We start from the raw sequence: 22,669 nt of genomic DNA on the forward strand, positions 1-22,669 counted from the left end.
CGTTCCACCTATCACACCTATGCTCGCTGACGGATATTGGCTTCTGGTCAGGCAATGCCTCATTTTTAATATTCATATCCTTGTTTCCAAATCCCTCTAAGGCCTCGCCCCTTCCTTATCTCTGCAATCTTCTCCAGGCCCACAACCTTTCACTCCTCTATTTCTGGCCTCTTAAGAATCCCTGATTTTAATTGCTCTGCCATGAGTGGCTGTATCTTCAGCTGCCTGGGCCCCAAGCTCTGGAATATTCTACCTACGCCTCCCTGCTTTCCTACCTGGCTTCTCGTCCTTTAAGACAGTCTTTAAAACATACGTCTTTAACCAAGATCAAAGCAAAAGACTGCACTCTCTCCGCTGATGCTGTTAGACCTGCTGAGTTTTTTTCCAGCATTTTCTGTTTTTGTTGTCTTTAACTAAGCTTTTGGTCATCCTGCCCATATGTCTCCTTATGTGTGTCAGTGTCTAATTTTGCTTTATAATGCACCAGTGAAGTGCATTGTGATGTTTTATTACTTTAAAGGCACTAATATAGATACAAATTGTTGTTGTATATGTCTAATTCCCTTTTGAAATTCTCTTACTATTGAATCTGCTTCTATCACCCTGTCAAGCGTGTTTCACTGTGTAAAAGAGAAATCTCATCTGGCTTTCCGGTTTTGCTGCCTGTTGCCTTAAATCTCTGTCCCTGGTTATTGCTCTTCCTGCCAGTGGAAATGGTTTCTCCCTATCTACTCTTACCAAAACTCTTCATAATCCTGAACACTTCCCTTTAGTCTTCTCTGCTGTAACCGTGACTACACTTCAAAAGTACTTCATTGGCTATAAAGCACTCGGGTGTTGGATTTCCTGGCGGCCGGGGCCCGCAGATACCTAAATAGGCAGTCGACTAGTCACAAGCGATTTTAAGATGGTTTATTAAGTTTATTTAGAAACACCAATTTAGATGTGATACATTAACTAATTAGACAGAAAAAGAATATGACCCGTGACAGTTGTGGTTTACTGGTTCTGGACGGCAGACAAACAGTTGGCACAGAATGTGTTGATCTCACCATCCTCCTCCTCCTCCTCATCCATCTTAAGAAGGTGGTTACCGACGAGTACTGCAACCTCCCCAGCACCACAGCAGTACATCACCCCTCAGCAGCATGTGACCCCATCTGGGCCTCCCCATATACGCCCTTTTTTGGAGGGTTGGTAACTTACCCAGTGTCAATCACCTATTTAAACTATTCTGACCAATGGATACAGGGCAAGTACTCAAAACGTCAGGGTAGTTACCAACCCTCCCCCACCTTGTGCGTCACCCTGCTCGAGGTCAGCTTTTTAGTTTACATCATTTTAAGGGTTATATTCTGGCCCTTTCTAAACACTTGCATAGCTAAGGAGGTGCACAAGGCATCGCCCTAACAGCTTAGGAATGTCAACATGGCAGCCTGAACTAAGACTGATTAAGAGGTCAAAGTGTTTAGAAATCCCCTTTCTAGAGTGAGAATCAATGCTATTTAGAAAATCCTATAAAAGGTTCTGCATTATGTAGATGTACCTGTTTATTCAAGACCCTAATTTCTTACGTGAGGACATCCTGAGATCATGAAAAGTCTTTATATAAATGCAACTCTTTATTTCTTTAAAAATTTTCCAAGGCACCTCACAGGTGTACTATCAGATGAAACCCCAGGCAGAGATGCAGAGGGATTTAGAGAGAGTAATCCTGGAGCTAGGAGCCTACACAGCTGAACGCAACCTGCCAATGAAAGGAATGAAGGAATTCAGAGGTCAGAGCTTGGAGGAGCACAGAGACCTGAGAGGATTCTGGGCTGGAGGAGGTTACAGAGATAGGGAGGAGCAGAACCAAGGAGGGGGGTTTGGAAAATGAAAATACTGAAAGAGTAAAAGATACAAACTGGGCTTCTCTGGTAAGCCAAGATCTTAGCAAGGCCCTCCCAGGGTTAGGAACAGGATGTTCCTATCCACACATGAACCTAATGACTAGAAGACCACCTATTGTTGTCTGTGTGAACTATATCATAAGGAAACTGCTCCATTAAACCAGGTTTTCACCAGAAAGATTGGGAGCGTAACACTGTCTTTATGAAATGACTAATTTGGGAGGACAGTTATTGCTTGCATAACCAGTGCGTGCTTTTAAGAATGGCCAGATTGCAATCCCATGAGATAGAAAGCTGCCTTTTCAGTTTTAAGAGAGCCACTGGCAGCCTGCCAAACCTCATCCCTTTTTGTACATTAATGTGGTGCTGTTAACGTCTATGTGCCAATACCCTAGCAGCAAGTCACTTGCAATGCATGGACCAGGGTGTGCACCATCCTGTTCATGGTATGAGCCCCCTAACCACACAATTCAGCATGGATCATATTGTGTTGGTGCTTCATTCCAAATTATAGGACTGGGCCTTTGGGAATATCAGACACACTCATTTCTCCTGACTGTCAGCCATAAAAATGACTCCATTGCAACCTCAGTGTCATTCAGAGAGCAAACAATTTAAATATATTGAATGATAGCTGTGTGAGATGCAGAACCTTCTGTCACTGATATAATACGGCTCTTAAGTCTTGCTGGTTTCTAAATGATCTGACCAGTTGATAGGGATTCCAGGCAGTGTTGGGATAGGAAGCTGTGATTGGTGGATTGCAAGATGACACGCGGGATCATCACGAGTGGCTTTCACCAGTCTCCTCTGCAACCTGGGGTCGACCAGAATGGAGTGTCAGGTAGGTCTTTAATATAAACTGAGCATTTCTGCAGCTTCCACTCCTACACGACATGAGGATTCATTGCATTTCAAAAAAGAACAATGTGGAATTCAAAGTAAGAAAGTTTTAAACTGATATCTATTAAAAACAATTATTCTCCCGCAACCGACTCTCACCCATATTCACAGAGCACCTTAATAGCACCAGGTTTTTAAATGTAGACAAACCTCATTTAAATATACCGAGATAAAATAACACCTACACAAATCTCATTTAGGAAGGATGAACGATCAGCCACTGACAGTGTCAGCAGTGTGTATATAATTCTAAAATCATCCATGCACACCCATGATTGATTTGTCCTGTTCACATGTGATGTCCATAAGAACATAAGAAATATTCTTCACTATAAAGGCATCAATTCTGTAAACTATTGAGTACAGCACAATAAACAGCAGCAGATGAGATGAGTTCATATGTGATTACATCCCCAGGTACATTCTCTATGAATGACCACAGTGCGTATAACCAACTCAGTATGATTTATTTCAGCTTTATTTAAGCTTTAATCCTACAATCTTTAAAGAGTATAAATTATATAAAATAAATATCTTGCTTTCTCTAACTGATCAGTTGGTGAAAGCACCATGTTCATAAGATCTTACAGCACAAGAGGAGACCATTCTGCCCATCGGGCCTGTGCTGGCTCTTTGAAGGAGCTGCCCAATTTGCCCTACCTGCTTGCTCTTTCCCCACAGACATGAAAATTTCCCCCTTTCAGGTTTTTATCCAATTCTCTTTTGACAGTTAATGCTGAATCTGCTTCCAACACCTTTTGGGCAGCACATTCCAGATCATCACAACTCGCTGTGTGGAAAATTTCTCCTCATCTCCCTCTTCCAGTTCTTTTCTCAATCACCTTAAATCTGTGTCCTCTGGTTACCTTGGAAAAAGTCTCTCCCTATGTACATTGTCAAGACCCCTCACAATTTTGAAAACCTGTATTCAATCTCCCCTTAGCCTTTCCGGCTCTAACAAGAACAATATTGTGATTTGAAATTCAAAGAATCATCCATTCTGATATTTAATATTCCCTTTTCTGTTCTTGAAGAATAGATGAGAGTGCAAGTCAAGAGGAAAGCACTTTAACATCTGTATACCTGTTCTATCATTAGGAAGTGTCATTGATAATAATGTTCTTTCCTATCTTAAGCTCTGTATACAAATAGAATTCCTAGTGGTTTGGTATCCCATAGACTATACCAAAACAACCTGATATTCATAACCTAGCACAAAGGAAGGTGGTTGTGGTTGTTGGAGGCCAATCATTTCAGTTCCAGGGCATCACTGCAGGAGTTCCTCAGGGTAGTGTCCTAGGCCCAACCACCTTCAGCTGCATCATCAATGACCTTCCTTCCATCATAAGGTCAGAAGTGGGAATGTTCGCTGATGATTGCACAATGTTCAGCACCATTCACAACCCCTCAGATACTGAAGCAGTGCATGATCATATGCAGCAAGAACTGGACAACATTCAGATTTGGGCTGATGAGTGGCAAGTAACATTTGCACCACACAAGTGCCAGGCAATGACCATCTCCAACAGGAGAGAATCCAACCACCATCTCTTGACGTTCAATGTCATTACCATCACTGAATCCCCCACTATCAACACCCTGGGGTTACTATTGACCAGAAACTGAACTAGACCAGCCATATAAATACTGTGGCTACAAGAGCTGGTCAGAGGCTGGGAATTCTGCAGTAAGTAACTCAGCCCCTGATTCCCCAAAGCCTGTCCACCATCTAAAAGGCACAGTCAGGAGTGTGATGGGAAACTCTCCACCTGCCTGGATGAGTGCAGCTCCCACAACACTCAAAAAGCTTGATGCCATCCAGGACAAAGCAGCCCACTTGATTAACCCATCGACCACCTTAAACATTCATTCCCTTCATCAACAGCGTATAGTAGCTGCAGTGCTCACTTTCTAAAAGATTCAATATAGCAGGTCCTTCAACAGAACGTTCTAAACTTGAGACCTCTACCATGTGGAAGGACAAGGGCAGCAGATACATGGGAACACCGCCACCTGGAAGTTCCCCTCCAAGTCACTCACCATCCTGACTTGGAAATATATCGCCGTCCCTTCACTGTCGCTGGGTCAAAATCCTGGAACTCCCTCCCTAACAGCACTGTGGGTGCACCTACACCACATGGACTGCAGTGGTTTAAGAAGGCAGGTCACCACCACCTTCTCAAGGGGCAATTAGGGATGAGCAACAAATGCTGGCCTAGCCAACAACACTCACATTCCATGAAGAATAAGGAAAAGTTTTTACACGATACAATGCAAATCATGAACTTTTCCCACCAAGAGTATGGCTGCTGCCATGATGACTCACACTGCCATTCATCATCATAGTCTGTGTCTGGCATTCACTGATGTTACTGCTACGAAGCCAGCATCCAATCAAATGAGTAAACTCCCCTGAAACTCCATCCCTGTGATTATTTTGTAAGAAAACAAGCACGTTCTTCTGGCCTGCAAAGCACAATTAATTATCAGTTATAACTTAAAATAAAATAGATGAGTCTGTGCCCCACAAACTTCGATACTCCTGAGGTTTGGACAAGCTCGAGGCATTGCTGTAGGAGAATCTCTTACTCATCAGTGAGTCATCACAGTGAGACATCAGCGAACCACCTTAATATAAATTAGAAAATCACAAGCTAACCCTCATCAAAAGCAGGATTGAATTCAAAGCATTAAACTGTGTTCTTGACTTCTATTAATGTTCCCTTTTGAAACTGTTTGAACAGGCCTGATACAACGATAATCTAATGTCCAGAGTGAGTCAAAATACCCCAGGAAGGGAAGCCACCATACCGACATTTTTGATTTGTTATACCACACTTGCTGAATTTGATGTCCATTGTTAGTATAAGTCATTAAACAATCTGCTTTAATACCAGCCCCACATTTGAGGTTCATGGCCAATGTCTTGCTGCCTCTTTATTTTACTTGACTTAAGGAAGTCTGGACTAGCAGTCCCACTGACTGTCTATTTTAGGAGTGAAGCTATTTCTGAGTCACAAAATGCTGGGTTGGACCCTGCGCCAGGCACATCTGATGAGTGGAGATTGGAGCTGGAGTTCTGTTTGAGTCAATCAAACAGGGTCAACTTGATTTTGTGAAAGGGAAATCATGTTTCACAAATTTGCTAGAGTCCTTTAAGGATATAACAAGCAGAGCTGATAAAGAGGAACTGGTAGATGTAGTATATTTGGATTTCCAGAAGGCATTCCATAAGGTGCCACATAAAAGGTTATTGCACAACAGAGGAGCTCATGGTATTGGGGGTAATGTATTAGCATGGATTGAGGATTGGTTAACACACAGAAGATAAAGATTCGGGATTAATGGGTCTTTTTCAGGTTGGAACCAGTGGAGTGGCACAAGGATCAGTCTTAGGGCCTTAATTATTTACCATCTATATTAATGACTTGGAGGAGGGGGCAGAGTGTAATGTATCCAAATTTGCTGACGATACAAAAATAGGTGGGAGGGCATGTTGAGATGAGGACATAAGGAATCTGCAAGGGAATATAGACAAGTTGAGTGAATGGGCAACAACTTGACGGATGGAGTTTGATGCAGGAATGTGTGAGGTCATGCACTTTGGTAGGAAGAATCAAAAGGCAGACTATTATTTCAATGGAGAGAGACTCCAAAAAAGTGCAGCACAGCAGGATCTGGGTGGTCTTGTGCATGAAACACAAAAAGTTAACATGCAGGTGCAGCAAGTATATAAGGCAACTGGAATTTTGGCCTGTATTGCTAGGGGGCTGGAGTTTTAAAAATAGGGAAGACTTGTTGCAACTGTACAGGGTGTTGGTGAGGCTGCACCTGGAGTACTGTGTATAGTTTTGGTCCCTGTATTTAAGAAAGGATTTACTGGCATTGGAGGCAGTTCAAAAGAGATTCACTAGGCTGATTCCTGGGATGAAGAGGCTGACTTATCAATAATGGTTAAACAGGTTAGGCCTTTATTCATCAGAGTTTAGAAGAATGAGGGGTGATCTTATTGAAATGTACAAGGTTCTGAGGAGGCTTGACAGGGTAGTTGTTGAGAAGATGTTTCCACTAGTGGGGGAATCTCAAACTAGGGGACGTAGTTACAGAATAAGGGGACACACATTTAAAAGCAAGATGCAAAGGAATTTCTTCTCTCAGAGACGAGTGAATGTTTGGAATTCTCTACCTCAGAGAGTGGTGGAGGCTAGATCACTGAAAGTATTTACAGGGGAGGTAGATAGATTTTTGAAATATCAGGGAGTTGAGGGCTATGAGGAGCTGGCACAAAAGAGGAGTTGAGGCTTGGGGCAGATCGGCCGTGATCTTATTGAATGGCGGGGCAGGCTTGAGGGGCCAAATGGCCTACTCCTGCTCCTATTTCTTATGTTCTTATGTTTACATGGTTGACGATGAGTGGGATGTTCAGATCCAGTGAGGGTGCATGTTTGAGGCACTTCGGTGCACCCAATTCACCTTCGAGGCTGTAAGAAAACTTTCCTGCCAAACAGGATTAACCATGCTAAAAATCAGTCGAAAGATGGAAGGAGTGTTCACATTGTGGCCTGTCAGACTGTTAATCAGCCTTCGAGTCCTCCCAATACTGTTTTTTTTCACTCATTCACGGGATGTGGGTGTCGCTGGCTAGGCCAGCATTTATTGCCCATCTCTAATTGCCCTCGAGAAAGTGGTGGTGAGCTGCCTTCTTGAACCGCTGCAGGCCATGCAGAGTAGGTACATCCACAGTGTTGTTAGGGAGGGGGTTCCAGGATTTTGACCCAGTGACAGTGAAGGAACGGCGATATATTGCCAAGTCAGGATGATGAGTGGCTTGGCGGGGAACTTCTAGGTGGTGGTGTTCCCATTTATCTGTTGCCCTTGTCCTTCTAGATGGTAGAGATTGTGGGTTTGGAAGGTGCTGTCTAAGGAACCTTGGTGAGTTCCTGCAGTGCATCTTGTAGATGGTACACACTGCTGCTGCTGTGCTTTGGTGGTGGAGGGAGTGAATGTTTGTGGATGGGGTGCCAGTCAAATGGGCTGCTTTGTCTTGGATGGTGTCAAGCTTCTTGAGTATTGTTGGAGCTGCAAGTGGAGACTATTCCATTGCACTCCTGACTTGTGCCCTGTAGATGGTGGACAGGCATTGGGGAGTCAGGAGGTGAGTTACTTTTCCAAGGGAAGTGTATAAAGATAAAGACTGCAGCGGTTCAAGAGGGTGGCTCACCACCACCTTCTCAAGGGCCACGAGGGATGGGCAGTAAATGCTGGCCCAGCTAGCGACACCCACATCTCTTGAATGAATAAAAAAGAAATTAAAACAACAGTATAAAATATTTCTTGCCATCTCACAAATTAATCTGATGAATGATGAAGAATAAGCTGTTGAAATGGAATTAAAACACTTGGGAGCATGGCACCTCATTGTTGCAGGGACACCCAGTCACAATGCCTTCGATTATTTCTCTTTGTCCCCAGACTCTTGCAGTAAGAAGGAGGCTTACTGGGGGGTACTGTAAGCTACTGTCACGCTGTTTAAAATAAAGCTCTCCGGCTGACAAGAGTCCAATCCATTTCTTCTCAGCCCCACAACTGTCTGGGATGTTTTATACCGCATGCTGGCTCAGGGTTACATTACACACATTGGCAGCCCCCATAGGAAGACATCTGCACATAATTTAGACATTAGAACATCATTTTGAACATTTAACCATTCTTTTCAAAGAGGATTGAATCCCCTTTAATTAAAGAAATCAGAAATAGTTCATATTACTTGAAGATAAAGAGGCAACAGAACGTGGGACAGGGTTCTTACAATGTGGATAATAATGGGATTTTCAGAATATAATATATGCCTACTCAAAAAAAAATACAGAAATAAATCTAGTCACAATTAAACTAGAAAATACACATTTAAACCATCCTTCATTCATGACCATTCAAATTTTAAGAAGAATAATAATGTTTTTGTTATTAAGGCACTAAAGTAAACCTGTGGCGGAATTTTAACACCCCATGGTGGCGGGAGTGGGGCCGAGAATCCTAAATAGCGGCAAACCGTTCAAAAGTCTATTGACTTTGGCGGGATTGTAAAATCCCACCGGTGTAAAATTCCGCCCCTGGTCCTGGATAACTTCAAATATACTGTCCACACACATTTCGAGAAGGCTCCTCATGTTCCTGTGGCAAGAAAACAAACTTTCCTCCTCATCTGACTGAATTGGGAACCTGAGCGAGCAGCTCCAGCTTAGCTAGTCTTTTAAGTAACTGATCCAGGTGCAGTGATGGCTCCAGGTCAGATACATTTCGATGCTCTGGCTTTGTGGAGTTTCCTGTTTTATTCCAAGTGTAGATTGGTACTCTAATAAAACCACAGCTTGGTTTTCTTTCCCCAGGTACAGTTTGATTTTCTGGCTCCGGTACAGTTCGGTACAGCCCAGGCAGTGGCAAACAGACAATTGGCACTCCCTCTTTTCCCTCTAATACTGAGCAGCATTTTCATACATGTTAAAAACACCAATCGAATGGAAGAACTACTAAAAGTTAAAGGCAACAGGAACGTTAATGCCTCCTGGTCCTTCCTTATCACAGGATTTCAACCAGAAGCGATTCCAGGGTTGAGGTTCTAACCAGAGGGTATCAAACCGCAGTCTGCCAGTTTGCTCAGGACTTGTTATATCAGACTTTGCTCAGAGTGAGGATGGGCTAATTGTTTGGATTTAAGGGGTGCCTCCTATACTTTGCACTGGCACCATTGGAGAGCTGAAGTCACATCCCTGAAATTGTTAGACATTGTTATTTCTGTAATGTTTTCGCAATAGCCTTATGTCGCATTCTCAGTGTGAGGTTATGTATAGCTTCCATGCTGCTCAGCTAAGTGATGATATGAAAATAATTCTATTCGGTGCAGAGTAACACGAGCCCTGGGGATGGGAACAAAACAGAGGCTATGGGGAGGCCTGCTCCCCTGTTCTGTTCATGAGATTTGGACCAAATGTAACTTGATCAATCCATGGAGCAGTCGTGATGCTGGTGAGAGAGAGAGAGAGAGAGAATGTGTGTCTGTTTTGTGTGTGTGCGTGTGTATGTATGTATGTGTCTGTTTTGTGTGTGTGTATGTGTGTGTGTGTCTGTATGTGTGTGTGTGTTTGTTTTCTGTGTGTGTGTGTGTGTGTGTGTATGTCTGTTTTGTGTGTGTGCGTGTGTATGTATGTGTGTGTCTGTCTGTCTGTGTGTGTGTGTCTGTTTTGTGTGTGTGTGTGTCTGTTTTGTGTGTGTGTCTGTGTGTGTGTGTGTCTGTTTTGTGTGTGTGTGTCTGTGTGTGTGTGTGTGTGTGTCTGTTTTGTGTGTGTGTGTGTGTGTCTGTTTTGTGTGTGTGTGTGTGTGTCTGTGTGTGTGTGTGTGTTTGTGTCTGTTTTGTGTGTGTGTGTATCTGTTTTCTGTGTGTGTGTCTGTGTGTGTGTCTGTTTTCTGTGTGTGTATGTGTGTGTCAGGGTTATGCAATATACATATATATATATATATAGATTTATATAAATAAATAAAGACCACATATAGCACAAATTCCTTGCCCATCCAGTAATGCCACCATCATGACTTATTAATCTCCACTTCTCATAATCCTAAATATAGCATCCACCATTGCAATCAGCCAGGTCTTCCAGATGCTTATTCATGGTAACGTGGGGAAAAGGCTTGAGTGGCAAACTCATAAAGGTTATTAAAAGAAAATACCAATTACACCTTTTTGTTGCTCACAGCATAACTTCCTGACCCCAGGCTTTCTGCTGTATTGTGGTCTCCATACTGTCTATCTTCTTTTGTGGGAATAACCTGAGTACAGTTGTCTCCTCTTGGGATTAAGCAGAGTGGTCAAACAAAAAGAAACTCCTCAATCAAAGCAGGCAGGATTGCCCATTCTGCTGGCACGTAATCTGGTCATCAAGAGAAGCCACTCCCAAGTACAGAAGGCCTTGTGAGTGACTGGCCTTTAGGTTTAAGAGCCTCGAACCTTGAATTCAATTCCTTTTCTGCGTCCACAGAGCCTTGGCTGAATTGTCCCTCGGTCAATAGGTCTTCAATTTGAGCACTTTGGAAATGTCTTCCTTGGCACTGGAATAGATGAGGTATGAGCCATCTGCTGTGTTGAACTTTTCCCAGTCCGTGCATCCGTATGTTGGGAGCTGATGGACTGGGACAAAACTTTCATAACCCTGCCACCTATAAGAAAAGAAGTCTCTCAGCAATTGTGTCGATTTTTAAAAAAATCTGCTTTTAATTCCCACCCTCAACAACAACAACCTGCATTTATGCAGCGACTTTAACATAGTAAAACATCCCAAGCCTCTTCTCTCGAACTTTAGCAGACCAAATTTGACACTGAGCAACATTAGGAGATATTAGGGCAAGTGACCAAAATCTTGGTCAAAGAGGTAGAGTTAAAGGTCCTTAGTGGAGGAAAGCGAGGTAGAGAGAGACAGGCATCATTTAGGGAGGGAATTCCAGAGTCCAGGGCGAGGTAGGAGAAGGAACGGGCCCACCAATGGTGGAGAGATTAAAATCAAGAGGTCAGAATTGGAGCTGGTCAGAGATCTCAGAGGGCTACAGTCTTGAAGGAGGGACAGAACTAGGGAGGGATTTATAAACAAGGATTAGAATTTTAAAATGGAGGCGCTGCCAGACTGGGAGCCAATGCAGGTCAGTGGGCGCAGGGGCGATGAGCGAATGGGACTCCGCGCAAGTTACTTTAAGACCTAACATTCTCACCCGCGTTAGCCAGGACACTCACCTGTAGATAACACTGTTTAAGAAAAACTTGGAGCCATCAAAAGAGTTAGCCACAACCAGGAAGCTGTCATCGCCCACAGTGAAGAACTCCCAGTCAACTGCACTGTAACAGAAAGGAGATCGGAGCCAATGAGACCATTATACAGCCCCTATTCACGACTGGCAGTTATCATATCCCACTCATTCCTGGTTCTTACAGGTTGCCTCAGACGAAGGCTTGTATTCCCTCATTGGAATTTAGAAGAATGAGAGGTGACCTTATTGAAACATATAAGATTCTTAGGGGGCTTGACAGGGTAGATGCTGAGAGGTTGTTTCACCTTGTGAGAGAGTCTAGGGCCAGAGGGCATAATCTCGGAGTAAGGAGTCACCCATTTAAGACAGAGATGAGGAGGAATTTCTTCTCTCAGAGGGTAGTCAATCTGTGGAACTCTTTACCACAGAGGGCTGTAGAGGCTGGGTCGTTAATTATATTCAAGGTTGCGATAGACAGATTTTTAATCAGTAAGGTAATCAAGGGTTATGGGGAAAAGGCAGGAAAGTGGAGTTGAGGATTATCAGATCAGCCATGATCTCATTGAATGGCCGAGCAGACTCGATGGGCCGAATGGCCTACTTCTGCTCCCACATCTTATGGTCTCATGTATAGAAGATTCAGGGTGATCTAACTGAGGAGTTTAAGATGGTTAAAGGATTTGGTAGGGTAGATAGAGAGAAACCATTTCTTCTTGTGGGGGAGTTTAGATCAAGGAGGTGCAACCTCAAAATTCGAGCCAGGCCATTCAGGGGTGATGTCAGGAAGCACTTCTTCACACAAAAGGGAGTGGAAACTGGAACTCTCTCACCTGCCAAAAGCTGCTGAGGCTGCGGAGGTGTCAATTAAATATTCAAAAACGGAGATTGATAGATTTTTGATGAGCGAGAGTATTAGGGGTATGGAGTCAAAATGGAGCAGTGATATAGATCATTCACGATCTAACTGAATGGCTGAACAGGTTAGAGGGGATGAATGGCCTCTTCTTGTTCCTACGTGTTTTCTATGGATATGAAGAGGCTGAGTGGAGACCCAGTTGAGGTATACTAAAGTGCGAGGGGTCTGGATACAGCAGATAGGAAGTCTCTATTCCCTTTAGCTCAGGGGTCCGTAAACAGGGGGCATAGATTTAGGGTAAGAGGTAGGATATTTGGAGGCAAACTGTTTCACCCAGAGAGTGGTGGCGACCTGGAACCCATTGTCTGAAAGGGTAAGAGGCAGAAACCCACATCACATTTCAAAAAGGCACTTGGATATTCATGTGAAGTGATGTAAGCTGCAAGGCGACAAACCCAACGCCGGAAAGCGGGATTGACCTGGGTGGTTGTTTGTCGGCTGATGATGGGCCGAATGGCTTCTTTCTGGTGCTGTAGATTGCCGTAATCCTGTCATGGTTTTATGGAGTCCGATGAACGCAAGATGGGAAAGAGCAGCGAAGGCACATCCACCAGGTGGTGCTGTTGATGGTAAAACCCAGAATGTATCCAGGTGGGGACAGAGTTCTGCAGCCTGCACTGTTGCCTGTACCTCTGTCGTTACAGTAATCGTTTATGCAGGATATCACAAAAGCTGACATGGAAAGTGATGTAATACAATTATCTTTCAGAATACGCAGTGAGCTGTGATCTGGAATGCGCTGCGCAAAAGGCTGATGGAAATGGGTTCAATTATAACTTTCAAAAGGGGCTTGGACAGATACCCAAAAAGGAGAATTTTGCAGGGCTATGGGGAAGGGAATGGGGCTAATTGGATAGATCTTTCCACGAGCCAGCACTGGCACGATGGGCTGAATGGCCTCCTTCTGTGCCAGACGCTTTGCGGTGTGATGCAGCGAGCCTGGGCATCACGTGTGGGTATTTGGAGATATATGGAGGAACAGCACCTCATCTTCCGACTAGACACTTCACAGCCTTCCGGACTGAATATTGAATTCAACAACTTTAGATCTTGAACTCCCTCCTCCATCCCCACCCCCTTTCTGTTTCTTCCCCCTTCCTTTTGTTTTTTCCAATAATTTATATAGATTTTTCTTTTCCCACCTATTTCCATTATTTTTAAATCTATACTTTTTATGCCCTGCTAGCCTTTCCACCCCACCCCCACTTAAGCTGTACCTTGTGTGTCCTGCCATCCATTCTTAATTAGCACATTCGTTTAGATAATATCACCACGTTCAACACCTCTTTGTTCTTCTGTCTGTGACATCTTTTGATTATCTGCTCCTATCACTGCTTGCTTGTCCCTACCACCACACCACCCCCCTCCACTTCCCCCCCCCACCTTAAACCAGCTTATATTTCACCCCTCTCCTAATATTCACTCAATTCTGTTGAAGGGTCATGAGGACTCGAAACGTCAACTCTTTTCTTCTCTGCCGATGCTGCCGGACCTACTGAGTTTTTCCAGGTAATTCTGTTGTTGTTTTGGTATAAAATATGTCCAGTTAGGATCCTGCTTAAATAGTCAATGGTCTCATTTGCATCATATTTTTTTCCTAATTGCCTTTGAGATTTGGTTGAATACTAATCTAATCAGTTTACAAGGGAGTAAGCAAGATATGAAAGCAAAATGCTGCGGTAGCTGGAAATCTAAAGTAAAAGCTCAAGCATTTATGGTACATGTTGACCTACCAACCTCTCCTTAACTGATTGATTTATAGTTTAAAGTGCATTGTTCTGTTGTCTTAATCCAAGCGTGACAATGGACCATTAACATCCCCCGTAAAAAAGCCAAACCACGTCTTGTTTGGCATGTAATTGCTACACTCCCAAATCTCTGCGTACTTTCATTGGTTTCAGGGTGTACTCAGGCATTTGCCCTGGGGAGGATTGGGCCATGTTGATGCTGGCAGACATCGACAGCAGCCCAAATGATACAGTAATTATCCTAACTCTTCAGGCACCTTTTATCCCTGCTGTACCTGAGCAGATGCTTGCGCTCTAGTCAGCGAGATACAGGATGTAGCATTTCTGCAAGACTGGTGTCGCTTTGTGAGTCCGCAGGCTGTGGGCTCAAGTCCCGTCCCAGAGACTTAACGCACAACAATCTAGACTGACACTCCCAGTGCAGTACCGAGGGAGTGCCGCACTGTCAGAACTGCCATCTTTCCACTCAGGTGGGCATAAAAACTCCCTTGGTATCTTTTGGAAGAGGAGCAGGGGGCTCTGGTGATCATCTCATTGCTGTTTGTGGGAGCTTCCTGTGGGTAAATTGGCTGTCGTGCTTACTGCATTACAAAAGTCACTACACTTCAAAAGTACTTCACTGGCTGTAAAGCACTTTGAGACATCCTGCGGTTCTGAATGAGGCACTATATAAAAATGCAAGTCTTGCTTTCTTCTGGTACCGCTGTTCTGGGACTGCTGTCCTCTGCGTACCTGCCCCAAAATGGATTTGACCTGACCCCGCAGGGCAAAGGTCAACTTGTTTCAATCCTTTAAAGTTGCTCCTTGCACTCAGTGCAAGGCAGGCTGGGAACTTTGTGAGAACCAGAGGAGCAGGAGGAGGCCATTCGGCCCCTCGAGCCTGTTCCACCATTCAATTAGATCATGGCTGATCAGCATCTGAATTCCATTTACCCGCATTCATTACATAAGGTTGACTAACCCCAACCAGCAAAAATCAATCAACCTCTGTTTTGAAATTTTCAACTGAGCTCCACCAGCCTCTACAGCTTTTTGGGGGAAGGGGGTTCCAGATTTTCATTCTTCTTTGTGTGAAGGAGCGCTTCACGTCATCACCCCTGAATGACTCGAATTTTGAGATGCGCTCCCTTGTTCTGGGCTCTCACCCCACCGCTCCCCCAACCCCACCGACACCAGAGGAAATAGTTTCTCTCTATGCACCCTACCAAATCCTTTAATCATCTTCAACATCTCAGTTAAATCCCCTCTTAATCGTCTATGCTCGAGCAAAAACACTTACAGTCTGTGAAATCTGTCCTCATAATTTAACCCTATTTCGACCCAGTATCGGTGTGGTGAAGCTGTGTTGTACTGCCTCCAAGGCCAATATGTCCTTCCTGAGACTCAGGGTGGGCAGAACTGAACGCGGTTTGATGTGATTCTGCGATTGGGCAGCACCTGCTGAACATGTGCTGATGCTACACTGATAACCTATTTAAGATAACCTGTCAAGCTTGTAATGTGGCTCATTTACGCTCATTAAGAGCGACATACATTCATACGCAAGGACCTGTTCTCTGCAAACAAAAGGAATATGTTCAAGCCTTTGCGCCTCTTTTGAATTACCCGGGAGCTCAGGGAGCCTATAGTTCCCCGTTGTTTACTCCATGGCAACGCCTTAGCCAATCAGAGTTGACTTGCCAACCAATCAGCACCCTTTTCTCCTGTAGTATAAGTTGTTGTGATCATTTGAAATTTGGCATTCTTGCATTTGTCCTGAGGAGTTCATGATGAAAAGCTTCAGCAACATTTCTCTCTTCTCAGCAATGAAAAGTGGGGTTTGACCTGAGTCTTATTCAATGGTGGAATGATATTCGTATTCCAAGGATCGAATGTCAAGCTCCGGCCACTGAAAACCTGCTAAGTGACTGAACATTGCTGCCATTGTGTTTCTGCTTAGTGACCCTAGGGACTTAAACTCCCTTTGAAGACTGAAGAAAGAGAGGATCAGAATAAACAAAAGGATGGCTCCAAATCAGTGAGAGTCTCACTCGTTAATCAGTGCCCACAAATGAGCTACCTGTTTGTTGGGATATCCTGAAACTTGACAAACATCTGGGCAGTGATGTTGAGTTCGTAGATGGTGGAGTTAATATTGAAGGGGTTGACTTTGTTCAGAGCCCCTGTCTCGTAGCTCTGGCTGTTTGCAACTGCAAGAAAAACTCTTTCCCGAACACGGAAAACCTCCCAGTCAGTGGCACCGTATGTCTGGAGAAGAAGAAGAGAATTATTGTTCCTTCAATTATAAATACAACGGATGACCAACATGGACAGGCAGTAAATGATCAGCTCATCCAATGATCCGGGCCCATACTGTTGTGTTTGAAACACCTTGAATGCTCACTCCCTCCACCGCTGGTGCACCATGGCAACAGCGTGCACCATGGCAACAGCGTGCACCAGGTACAGGCAACTCACCCAGGATCCTTCGACAGCACCTTCCCAACCTGTGACCTCATCACCTAGAAGGACAGGGGCAGCAGATGCCGGGAACACCACCGCCTGGAAGTTCCCCCCATCCTGACTTGGAAATGTATCGGCCGTTCCTTCACCGTCACTGGGTCAAAATCCTGGAACTCCCTCCCTAACAGCACTCTGGGTGTGCCATGGGCTGCAGCTGTAGAAGGCTCATCATCACCTTCTCAACAGCAAATAGTGATGGGCAATAGATGTTGGCCTTGCTACAGTTGTACAGGGCCTTAGTTAGGCTGCATCTGGAGTACTGTGTATAATTTTGATCTCCTCACTTAAGGAGGGATACAACTGCATTAGAAGCAGATCAGAGAAGATTCACTCAGCTGATTCCTGGGATGAAGGGGTCACCCTATAAAGTAAGGTTGAGCAGGTTGGGCCTATACCAATTGGAGTCTAGAAGAATGAGAGGTGATCTTATTGAAACATATAAGGTCCCGAGGGGGCTTGATGGGGTAGATGCTGAAAGGATGCTTCCCCTTGTGGGGGTGTCTAGGGGGCAAAATTAAAAATGAGGGGTCTCCCATTTAATAAGGTAAATTTATTCTCTCAGAGGGTTGTTAGTCAGTGGAATTCTCTCCCGTGGGGGACAGTGGAGGCTGGGTCATTGAATATATTTGAGATTGAGCTAGACAGATTTTTGATTGAGTAGGAAGTCAAGGGTTATTGGGAGGATGGGGTTGGGTGGGGGAGTGGTCGGTAGGTGAGCTGGTGGTGGGGTTGGGGGCAGAAAGGAAAGAGGAGTTAAGGCCACAGTCAGATCAGCCATGGTCTTAGCGAAAGGCGGAATAGCCAAAAGGCCTTTCGTACCCCTAATTCTTGTGCTCTTGTGTGTCCTCGCGTGTGTGCAATGTTTGTCATCTTGAAAACAAATTAAAATATGAGAATTTTAATCCCCAACCAACCATGCCCACCCCCACAGTCCTGTACAACATGCCAATTGATCATTTTTGTAGCTGACTTGATGGTACATCACTACAACTACTGAAGGGTTCACAGTAGAAACACTAACATGTCTTTGTCCTTTAGAGATGTTGACCAATCTGCTGTACGCTTGCAGTGTTTCTACAGCTCTCCGAGAGCTCTACGCTCCCCCAATTCTGATCTCTTGCACATCCTCAATTTTCTTACCTCCACTCTTGGAGGCTGTGCCTTCAGCTGCCAAGACCCTGAGCCCAGGAAGCCCTTCCCTAAACCTCTCCCCATCTCTACATCTCTCTCCTCCTTTAAAGATGCTCCTTAAAGGGCTTACCTTTAGTCCAAGCCTTTGGTAATCAGTCCCAAGATATCCAACGTAGTAAAATTCTGCCTGATGATGCTCCTGTACAGTGCCTTGCAGTGCTCTGCTTCAAGGCACAAGATGTTATTATGGGTGGAGTTTTCCACTTTGCTGTCTAAATTAGGTGGTGGGTGTGGAAGTAAGAGTGATTCTCGCTGGGGGACGAAGGGAGAGCAAGATGGGTGACCACAAGTGAACTTGTGCTGGGCAATTATACATTATACATTGGCAAGGGGCTCACTGATTCTCACCATGAGGGTGGGCAGGAAGTCACTGACCCGCTGTTACCTCATGGGGTTGAAGGTCTGGGCGCCATATTTAAACGACTTGTGGACAATACGCATTCCACCTCCCCGGACACCCCGCACTCCACCTCCCCGGACACCCCGCACTCCACCTCCCCGGACACCCCGCACTCCACCTCCCCGGACACCCCGCACTCCACCCTCCCCGGACACCCCGCACTCCACCCTCCCCGGACACCCCGCACTCCACCCTCCCCGGACACCCTGCATTCCACCCTCCCCGGACACCCCGCACTCCACCCTCCCCGGACACCCCGCACTCCACCCTCCCCGGACACCCCGCACTCCCCCCTCCCCGGACACCCCGCACTCCCCCTCCCCGGACACCCCGCACGCCCCCTACCTGGACAGGCCGCACTCCACCTCCCCGGACACCCCGCACTCCACCTCCCCGGACACCCCGCACTCCACCTCCCCGGACACCCCGCACTCCACCTCCCCGGACACCCCGCACTCCACCTCCCCGGACACCCCGCACTCCACCTCCCCGGACACCCCGCACTCCCCCTCCCCGGACACCCCGCACTCCCCCCTCCGCAGACACCCCTCACTCCCCCCTCCCCAGACACCCCGCACTCCCCCCTCCCCAGACACCCCGCACTCCCCCCTCCCCGGACACCCCGCACTCCCCCTCTCCGGACACCCTGCACTCCCCCCTCTCCGGACACCCGCACTCCCCACTCCCCAGACACCCCGCACTCCACCTCCCCGGACACCCCGCACTCCACCTCCCCGGACACCCCGCACTCCACCTCCCCGGACACCCCGCACTCCACCTCCCCGGACACCCCGCACTCCACCTCCCCGGACACCCCGCACTCCACCTCCCCGGACACCCCGCACTCCACCTCCCCGGACACCCCGCACTCCACCTCCCCGGACACCCCGCACTCCACCTCCCCGGACACCCCGCACTCCACCTCCCCGGACACCCCGCACTCCACCTCCCCGGACACCCCGCACTCCCCCTCCCCGGACACCCCGCACTCCCCCCTCCCCGGACACCTCGCACTCCCCCTCCCCGGACACCCCGCACTCCCCCCTCCCCAGACACCCCGCACTCCCCCCTCCCCGGACACCCCGCACTTCCCCCTCCCTGGACACCCCGCACTCCCCCCTCCCTGGACACCCTGCACTCCCCCCTCCCTGGACAGCCTGCACCCTCCCTTCCACCTTAGCCCGGCCGCTGCTCCCCCCTTCCCCGCTAACCGTTCCCCCCTCCGTTGGTCACTCTCCACACAACCTGCACCGCGCCAGCCGGTCTCGAGCATGGCCTGGCATTTACAGACATTCCTCAAAGGGGACAACGTGGCTGCAAATCACCGTTAATGATCGGGGAAGTCTACTCTGCCAGGCACACACCACTGATAGGCAGCGGTGAACGTGAATGTTCTAATTTCTGACCGGTGGGTAATTCGATTTGGCAGGGAGCACATTGTTCATTCGGGAACTTCGACCCATGTTTAAATCCCCCAGAACAGAATCCCTACAGTTGATTCCAACAGCGGGAAACTGACATCTGGCCTCACACCAAATTAAATTCTCCTGCCCACCATGCTTCCTGTCTCTGGTGGGGCTGGAAGACTCCATCCTATGTTTCTGATGGGACTTTGGTTCCTTTGGTTCAGTTTGCTCAGTATTTTTCGCTTGCAAGTCAAAGGTTACAATGTGCAAACAGACCAGCTGCAGGATCCCAGAAAAACAAGGATTTCTCTCTCCCTGACATCCCGGCCAATATCTATCCCTTAAATAATGCCCTGCGCACATCCTGCCATTATCGCATTGTGGATTGTGGGATCTTGCTGTGTGCAAACTGGCTGCTGCTGTTCATACCGCTGCAACACTTCAAAAGCACATCATCGGTTCTAATGCGCTTTGGGATATCCACGAACGGCACTATAGAAATGCAAACTTTTCTTTTTACTGCATTGTAATATCCACTGTCCACTGTCATAACCGAGGTTGAATATGCCTTCTATCTTTGTGTGCTGGGCGAATCTGTCCCATTCTGAATCTCTGGGTCAGCAACATAAAATGATCAGGTAGCCACGTAGGGAGAGGTCTTTTGTTCACCTACATATAAATTAGGGGCAGGAGTCTGCCCCTCGAGTCTGCTCCACCATTGAAAAGGCTCATGGCTGATCTGAATGTAACCTCAACCCCACATTACTACCCCCGACAACCTTTCACCCTCTCTTGTTAATCAAGAATCTATCTAGCTCTGCCTTAAAAACGTTCAAAGACTCTGCTTCCACCGCCTTTTGAGGAAGAGAGTTCCAAAGATGAGAAAAAATTTCTCCTTATCTCTGTCTTAAATGAGCGGCCCCTTATTTTTAAATAGTGACCCCTAGTTCTAGATTCTTTTGCTTCCAATTTCCACCCCTTTATCCTCTTCACATGGTCCATCTCCGACACATCCCTTCCCTCCCTTGACCTCTGTCTCCATTTCTGGTGATAGACTGTCTACCAAAATCCATTACAAGCCCACCAACTCCCACAGCTACCCCGACTACAGCTCCTCACATAAGATAAAAGCAAAATACTGCGGATGCTGGAAACCTGAAATAAAAACAGAAAATGCTGGAAAAACTCAGCAGGTCTGTGGAGAGAGAGAGTCAACGTTTCAAGTGCATATGACTCTTCTTCAGAGCTTATTACAGCTCCTCACACCTCGCTTCCTGTAAGGACTCCATCCCATTCTCCCAGTTCCTCTGCATCCATCGCATCTGTTCTGATGATGCTACTTTCAAAAACAGTTCCTCTGACATGTCCTCCTTCTTCCTTAACTGAGGGTTCCTACTACTACAGTGGTTGACAGGGCCCTCAACCACATCCGACCTATCTCCTGCACCTCTGCCCTCACCCATTCCCCTCCCTCCCAAGGCCCCCCTTGTCCTCACTTTTCACCCCACCAGCCTCCGCATTCAAAGGATCATCCTCCGCCATTTCCGCCAACTCCAGCATGATGCCAGCACCAAACACATCTTCCCTTCACCCCCATCGTCAGCATTCCATAGAGATCATTCCCTCCGGGACACACTGGCCCACTCCTCCATCATCCCCAACTCCTCATCCCCTTCCGACAGCACCTTCCCATGCAATCACAAAATGTGCAACACTTGCCCCTTTACCTCCTCCCTCTTCACCGTCCAAGGGCCCAAACACTCCTTTCAGGTGAAGCAGCGCTTCACTTGCACCCTCTTCAATTTAGTCTACTGCATTTGTTGCTCCCAATTTGGCTTCCTCTACACTGGGGAGACCAAACACAGACTGGGTGACTGCTTTACGGAACACCTTCACTTAGTCAGCAAGCATGACCCAGACCTCCCTGTCGCTTGCTATTTCAACACTCCACCCTGCTCTCTTGCCCACATGTCCGTCCTTGGCCTGCTGCAATGTTCCAGTGAAGCTCAACGCAACCTGGAGGAACAGCACCTCATCTTCCGACTAGGCACTTTACAGCCTTCCGGACTTAACAATGAATTCAACAACTTCAGATCATGAACTGTCTCTTCCATCCTGATCCCGTTTTTAATCCAATTATTTTTATTTATTTGTTTATTTTTAATCTTTTCCCCCAACACCCTCCCCACCCCCAACAGGGCCATCTAATACAATAACAACCATGACAACAAAAATTGCTGCAAATTGTTGTGTTTGTTTTTGTTTCAGATTTCCAGCATCCAAAGTATTTTGCTTTTATCTTAGGGCCATCTATCACTTGTTTTTATGTTTTGCTTTCACAGAGCACTTACCCTTGTTCTGCTATTAACACATTCTGCTTTCTTACCTTTATGCCACTATTAGCACCTTCTTTAGTCTTTAACATTACCATTAATACTCCCTTTGTCCTGTGTCCATGAATCTTTGTCAAATTTCTCCTTAGCTCCCACCTATCCCTGACCTTCTATTTTGCTCCACTTCCCCCACACCTTCTTCAACAGCATAAATTCCATCATATTTCTACTTCCCTTTAGCTCTGAAGAAGAGTCATTCGGACTCAAGACATTAACTCTGTTTCTCTCTCCACAGATGCTGTCAGGCCTGCTGAATTTTGCCAGCACTTTCTGTTTTTATTAAGTTAGGGAGAGGTCTTGTGGTGCAGTGGATTAGCATCCCTGCCTCTGAACCAGAAGCTCTGGGTTCAAATCCCACTCCAGGATTTGATGGCCAAGGAAGGGGCGTTCATAACTCAGCCAAACAGGTTGAGTATCAGCCTGCAGGTCCTTCCCAACACACGCCAATGGCAGGTGGTAAGATTGGGAGAGATTCCTGGTCAACCATGCAATGGAAAGAATGTAGGAGCCTCTACTACCACT

At 46.4% G+C, this 22,669-nt stretch overlaps 1 protein-coding gene across 1 annotated transcript in view; it reads right to left on the minus strand.

Annotated features, from left to right (window-relative positions):
- Positions 1-10,855: 10,855 nt before the first annotated feature.
- LOC121284733 (thrombospondin-type laminin G domain and EAR repeat-containing protein-like) overlaps positions 10,856-22,669 on the minus strand; it is a 71,558-nt gene continuing 59,744 nt past the window's right edge. The window contains exons 10-12 of the mRNA XM_041200285.1: positions 16,315-16,502; positions 11,578-11,679; positions 10,856-11,009 (exon numbers count right to left, since the gene is read on the minus strand). Coding sequence (XP_041056219.1) covers positions 10,856-11,009; positions 11,578-11,679; positions 16,315-16,502 — 444 coding nt within the window. The remainder of the gene's footprint in view (positions 11,010-11,577; positions 11,680-16,314; positions 16,503-22,669) is intronic.

Source organism: Carcharodon carcharias, chromosome 12 (genome assembly GCF_017639515.1).
Source record: "Carcharodon carcharias isolate sCarCar2 chromosome 12, sCarCar2.pri, whole genome shotgun sequence".
NCBI classification, from domain to species: domain Eukaryota; kingdom Metazoa; phylum Chordata; class Chondrichthyes; order Lamniformes; family Lamnidae; genus Carcharodon; species Carcharodon carcharias.